Here is a 6,154-nt window from a genome sequence, read left to right as displayed (position 1 = left end):
CTGAATTAACCAATCTTTTTTGTTTTTAGGCTGAGGGACCAACCTGGCCCTTTGAGGCTCACAAAATTCCACCCTTTGTTCTTAAAAAGTTCTTTTACGCGGTAAATAAAAACAAATGGGAAGCCTACGAAGTCTTTGTTGTCATTCACGTGCATGGCACATAGAGATCGAAGAAATGTATATGTTATATAGAGATAGAGATAGAGATAGAGATAGAGATAGAGAGATGAGAAATATATAAATCATATCGATGGATCCAAATACAACACGCCATAAGGCCCCAAAGACCTTTAATGTATGGTCAGGCCAAAATTAGGCCAATAAAAAATGAATCAACAAGTGTAATCAATTACACGCTTGAAGACCACTCAAAGTTAGAAGAGGCATTTCCCTCCAAAAAAAAGAAAAAGAAAAATCACACATGCACACGTGTGTAAAACACACACACATACCACTCATCAAGAAGTACTACTCTATTATTGAGAGCGCCATCTTTATTAAATTTTCTCTTCCCTCTTCTTTTTGTTTTTTCTCCAAAGTTGAAGAAATGATGGTGGCCTATATACATATAGATGAGAAGCTTGACTTATAACCCACATGAACAGCTCAAATTGCTACAAACTTCAAAGTTCAATCCTTTATTTTTGCCAACCCCATTGATTTTCTCCTCTGGGCCTCCTGTGCCATGGGTCCCACCTACCTCTGGGTCCCACCCATCTCCTTCCCTTTCATTCAATAATCAATGCTGCCCTTGAATTCAATCACCCCCCACTTCTTCACACTCCATCACTCCACCGCTATTAAACAATTTTCATCTCTTTCTCTCTCTTCCCCCCTCTCTCTCTCTCTCTCTCCTCCCACAAAATTATATGTACCAAATCCCCCTCCTTGGGAATCTGCAAAGCCATCAATGAATGGCATGCCTACCAAAAAAAAAATTAATAAATCTCCAAACTCCCCCAAACTCTCATACATACAATATATATATATATATATATATAGATATACTAAGTAATCTACATCACTCATGTCAATTTCCCTCCAAACCCTCCAAAAATACTGAGGATTCCTGGTAACTTAGGACCACCATATTTTCTTTTTCCTTAATCAGAGCTTCCTTTGTCATCATCAACTACCCACAAGCTGTTATTTAATTTTCTCCTCTTGTAAGATGAGGAGGAGGATGAGGATGATGAGTCACCTGACCCGATTCTCACCCGGGTCATGACCCGGACTCGCGGCAAGACTTTTGAGCATTTCCTTCCCCTATTGTCAACACCAAAGTCTTGCATTAGCCGGTAGCAACTGACAATCTTCTCCTGCAAAATTCAATATATTTTTTAATATATATATATATATATATATGCCCGAATTAAAAAAAGATATTAATCATAATCACGCATATCCTTACTTTGCTAAGTCCATCACACCATGATTCAGCATTTGCAGGATTAAAAAGAGAGATATTTGGGATATCACTAGCTGCACAAAGTATAGTTGCAGCTGCTATGCACGACGGCCAGTACTCGAGAAGACTAGCCTCTGTTATAATAATGTTCAAAATATTAGCTGAATTAATGAACACAGTATATATATAACAAATGTACATGTATATACGCGTACGTGCACAAGTATCTCTACTCAATTCTATACTTTAGTTTAATTACCTCGGATATTAGACAGAATAATCTCGGTGGCCCTTGATATAAGATACCCGGTATAGGTTCCTGTTGAATCTAGCTTGTATGCGAAGAAACTGATGAAGCTGAATGGTGTGACGGATCGTAGCCTCCAATCAAGAACACCGAGTACAAGAAACTCCATTCTACGGATTGTTCTTGGTTCGAAAATGTATTTTGCACCTTCAACCTATACCAAGCATAATCCGATAGTGTATATATATATATATATTAATGATGTTGAATTTGAGAGTGTTAATCGGTGTTATAAGTACAATGCCATGAAAATATAAAAGTCACCTGAAGGTCCAAAAGATTTGGAACCAGAGGTTCCTCCATTTTAGCAGCTAATGACAAGCAAGCAACTGAGAGTAGTTGCAATGGCCACCCATTCGTTTGCTGAAATAAATAATAATATATGTATATGTAGTCAAATAGAATTTCACATAATAACACCAACAACAAAAAACAATAGCATAGAGAAAAAAAAAGAATTTTTAATTCTTGTGAATATATTAATATAGTATATAAGAAGAAAAAATACCCAATCCAAAGCTATGTATAATAAGCATGCTTTAATTAAAAAATAAAAATAACATTTTATTTTCATTATAATAATGGCCATTACAATGTGACTGATTAGCTATAGTTTTACACTAGTATATATATATATGTGTGTGTGTGTGTGGCTTAGAAATGGACAATGTGGTAGATATATAATATATATTATTAATGTTGATTCCATTATTATTAGTCCAAAGTGCATTAGTATGTCTTTTGAGTGACTCAACACATTAGTTAATGGAGGCAACAATTAGCAACCTTACAATAAAGTCAGTAAAAATGTTTGAACTGACAATTTTTTAATGACACTCAAATTCTAGGAGACTAGTATTTGGTGGTAATTAGGGGCACCAACCAATGATGTGTAATTATTTTTTTATTATTAAAATATTAGTTAGTAAAAATTCATGTCGCACGTATAAGTGATGAAATTCGTATAGTTAATATTTTTTTCAAGTTGGAGATGAAAAATAATGAATAAAGTTAATGTAGTACACAGTGTATTCATGAGGTATTTTTAAGTGTCCAGACAAAGCTTACCAAAAACTTTTTGATAAAAGTAGTGACAACATAGTTTATTGTCTAGTGTTTACTCTTTACACAGACAAAGTACATAACTAATTGTTCTCACTTTGTTGGGTAGTGAATTGAATCCAATGGCTGCAAGGACAAGAAATTTTAAAATATCAGCGTTAAATCATTCATCAGAAAAATTTCACTATCACACATCTAATGGTTGAGAAAGGATCTTATTCGAAACTTCCCAACCATTGGAGCATCCCGAGTGTTCTAAATTTTTTCCCACACTACCCCTATTACAGTTTTTTCTTGGATTAGACAGGCCACATTAAATCGTTATTTAGGTACATAATCAATCATATAATCATAATCACAAAAAATAAAATAAAATAAAATAAATGAAATAAGAGAGAAAAAAATAATAATAAACAGTTTGATGATTTCGTTAACTTGTGGAAGCTCACTGGCAAACGGTGAGAGTAAAGGAATCGGTCCAAGTAATTGACGGAGAGATACGCCGTTAATGGCTGGAAACCATAGTAAGCTTGTACCTTCAAAACATAAAACTCAATGTCAACTCTAATGTAATTTTAGCTGGACTCATCTACACACATATATAAATAAGATAGATCTAATCCATAACCAATGATCCAACGGTTCATATCAGTCCGTAAATATCACCACCCTTACAAGTTAGCACCACCTGAATAAAGCCGAAATGCGCCGACTTAGAATCGGATTGTGGCACGCCACAGGCACCCGGGCGTAAGTTAGCCCAGCCGGTGGATGCTAAAATGCGCACTGCACACCGTTCAGGTGGAGTTAGCCACCGGCGCACCTAAGCATCTCCCCCACACAACACGGTGAGGTTAGCCACCGGCGCACGGTAGCAGCATCAACTGCGAACTCGGGGCACAATCCGGTCGTGCTAAAATGCGCACCGTTCACTGTTTAGGCTGAGTCAGCCACCGGCGCACCTAGCAGCATGAACTGCCATACTTCAGACACTGTCCGGTGGCGTCAGCGTTATCGTCCCTGCGCACGTTAGCGGGGAGTATTGAAATTGAAGAAGATGATGAGAACAGAGTATTGGTAATGGTACCTTGAGAATCCATGCAACGCAGTCTTCACGAGCGGAGGCATCCAGGGATTGAGATAGGAACCTCTCGATATAGTCGAATCCAGGCACGAAGTTCCTCTCATCTTCTACAAGTCCGGCGATTGATTCTTCGATGTTCGCCGGAGATTCTATGTCCGACGAGCATTCCGACGGGTCGCCGGACAAGATCTCGGAGTCCTCGCAGCAGAGTAGGTCGGGGAAGTAGTCGGAGCAAGAGACTGACATGACGATCAGCCGATTGTTCTTCACACTGTTCTCATCTCTACCGTTGTACGTGTCGGTGAACGCCGTGGAATCTCGCCGGGAAGTCGTCGGAAAATACGCCGGAATGTCTGTGTCTAGGCGAGAAGTTCTTGGTTAGGTTAGAGTGGTATGAAGTTTGTATGCGTTTCTTGGGATATAAATATGACATGACTGTTGAATGTGATTAAATAATGGTTTTTGTTTTGTTTCTAGGTGTGATTGTATTATCTCGAAAAGCAAAAGAAAAAATATATGTAATTTCCTAAAAATATATTTATATATAAATGTATAAAAAAAATTATTTTAATTTGCCATTAACCAATGATTTAGTTCAAACCGGATCCTAAAGCACCTGTGTATACTCATTCAATTTTTCTTGCGAATACGATGTGAAACAAGTTCTTCCTTATTATATTCTCTTGTATCCAAACTCGTAACGTCATCGTTTCGGCTCAGGCGACCGAGCCTACTTGGGTTGGACACGTGGATGCTCTCCGGATCGGGTGTTTGGTATGACATCGGATTAAGAACTGGTCTGACTCTGATATCAACCGTAACGGATGGGTATTTTGCGATCTGACCCAAAATATTAAGTTATTAGGTGAGACTAACACCCAACTTATATATATTCCTTCACTTTTTTATCTAAATCCGATATAAGACAAGCTCCCACTTGTTACACCCAATAAGTAGAATGTTTAAGTTTTTCTAATGAGTGTACCTATTGGAGTCCCCAATTTACCGAGAAAGAAAAAAATGAGTGGTTTTTTTAAGATGATATTAGTGATTAAAAATTGAAATCGAACAAAAATTAGTTGAATGTGCAGGTCTTATTTAGTTGATAGGACCCAAACCCAAAGTAAAAAACTTTTGATTTGAACTTAAAAGAATTCAGTCAAGCCCAAACCTCCGAAGTGGGTTATACTCTCTCACAAGAATGTTTTAAATACGCAAAGGGGATATAATCACTTGAATTTTTTGTAAATGAAATGATTTTTTTTTAATTTATTAAAAAGTAGTGTAAGAATACTTATACAACTAATTGTGGATTATTAATGTCTTTAAGAGAATTATATTATTATTATTATCATTATTATTATTATTTTAAAGTAAGTTGAAATGCAACTAAAGAAAAAGTGGAGTACTTAAGGTGAGATTAGTTGAATGATATATAACCTCCTCACCTTCAAAGGAGACACCAAAGTCCGAGCATAGTAGTGGATAGGATGGGCTCAGAAAATTATGTAAGGGGATGGCCTATGTTGTAGGGGCAATAGTGATATTATTCTATAATTTCAGTGGAGGTAAATTAAAATTTGTATGGGAATTTTTTAAAAAGAAAAAGAAATTATAGGTATAAAATAACAACAAATAAATAAAGAAATAAATCAGTGGAAGCAATTACTCCCACTTGATTACATGTGACGGCCCGAATTTTAAAGAACTCAGTGCGCCAACGAGTATTTCGAAAACAAATTCGATAACGAATCCCAAATGCGGAAGCGAAATAAAAGTGAAGGGGTTTTTAGAGATGGATATCATCTCTAAGATGCCAAAGTGACAGCCTAAGAAGCCACGAGACTAGAGAGATTTAGGTTTTTAAAATGTACAAAGTGAACCAAGAAGATTAAAATAGTTATTTCAAACAGAAATGGATGCTACCGTGTATACCATTGGATAGACAATAAAAAAACTAATAAATTTATACTCAAAAATCACTTGATTTGGAGTTAGGACGAAGAAGTTATGAACTTCCGAAGTTTTGAAAAAAATAATAAAGAAATGTATAGTTGCGATCGATCGCAGATGGTGCGACCGATCGCAGAAGTCTACGATTGATAGGCAGTAGCCAAATTTCGAATTTTAAAAAGAAGAAGTGCCCAGTGTGATCGATCGCAACCTTTGCGACCGATCGCAAAGTTTACAAATGATGAAAAGTTACCAAAAAGGTGCCCCATGACCGATCGCATAATTTGCGAACGATCGTGATGGGGCTAGCTGCGACTGTGAAGTTTTCGAAAATGCCTGT

At 36.7% G+C, this 6,154-nt stretch overlaps 1 protein-coding gene across 1 annotated transcript; it reads right to left on the bottom strand.

Moving 5' to 3' along the window:
- Positions 1 to 213: 213 nt before the first annotated feature.
- Positions 214 to 4,297, bottom strand: LOC132294942 (cyclin-D1-1-like). Its single transcript, XM_059792991.1, has 6 exons — positions 3,865 to 4,297; positions 3,227 to 3,313; positions 1,980 to 2,078; positions 1,668 to 1,869; positions 1,412 to 1,542; positions 214 to 1,319 (listed from the first exon to the last, which is right to left on the bottom strand). Exons 1-6 carry the CDS (start codon positions 4,105 to 4,107, stop codon positions 1,104 to 1,106), a joined length of 978 nt encoding a protein of 325 aa, XP_059648974.1. The 5' UTR covers positions 4,108 to 4,297; the 3' UTR covers positions 214 to 1,103.
- Between the last annotated feature and the right edge of the window lie 1,857 nt (positions 4,298 to 6,154).

This window comes from Cornus florida, unplaced genomic scaffold (assembly GCF_030987335.1).
Source record: "Cornus florida cultivar Cherokee Brave unplaced genomic scaffold, ASM3098733v1 CherokeeBrave_3.0.0_Hap2_Chr02, whole genome shotgun sequence".
Taxonomy (NCBI): domain Eukaryota; kingdom Viridiplantae; phylum Streptophyta; class Magnoliopsida; order Cornales; family Cornaceae; genus Cornus; species Cornus florida.
The sequence above is the reverse complement of the archived record's forward strand: the minus strand, read 5'-3'. Positions and strand labels throughout refer to the sequence as shown.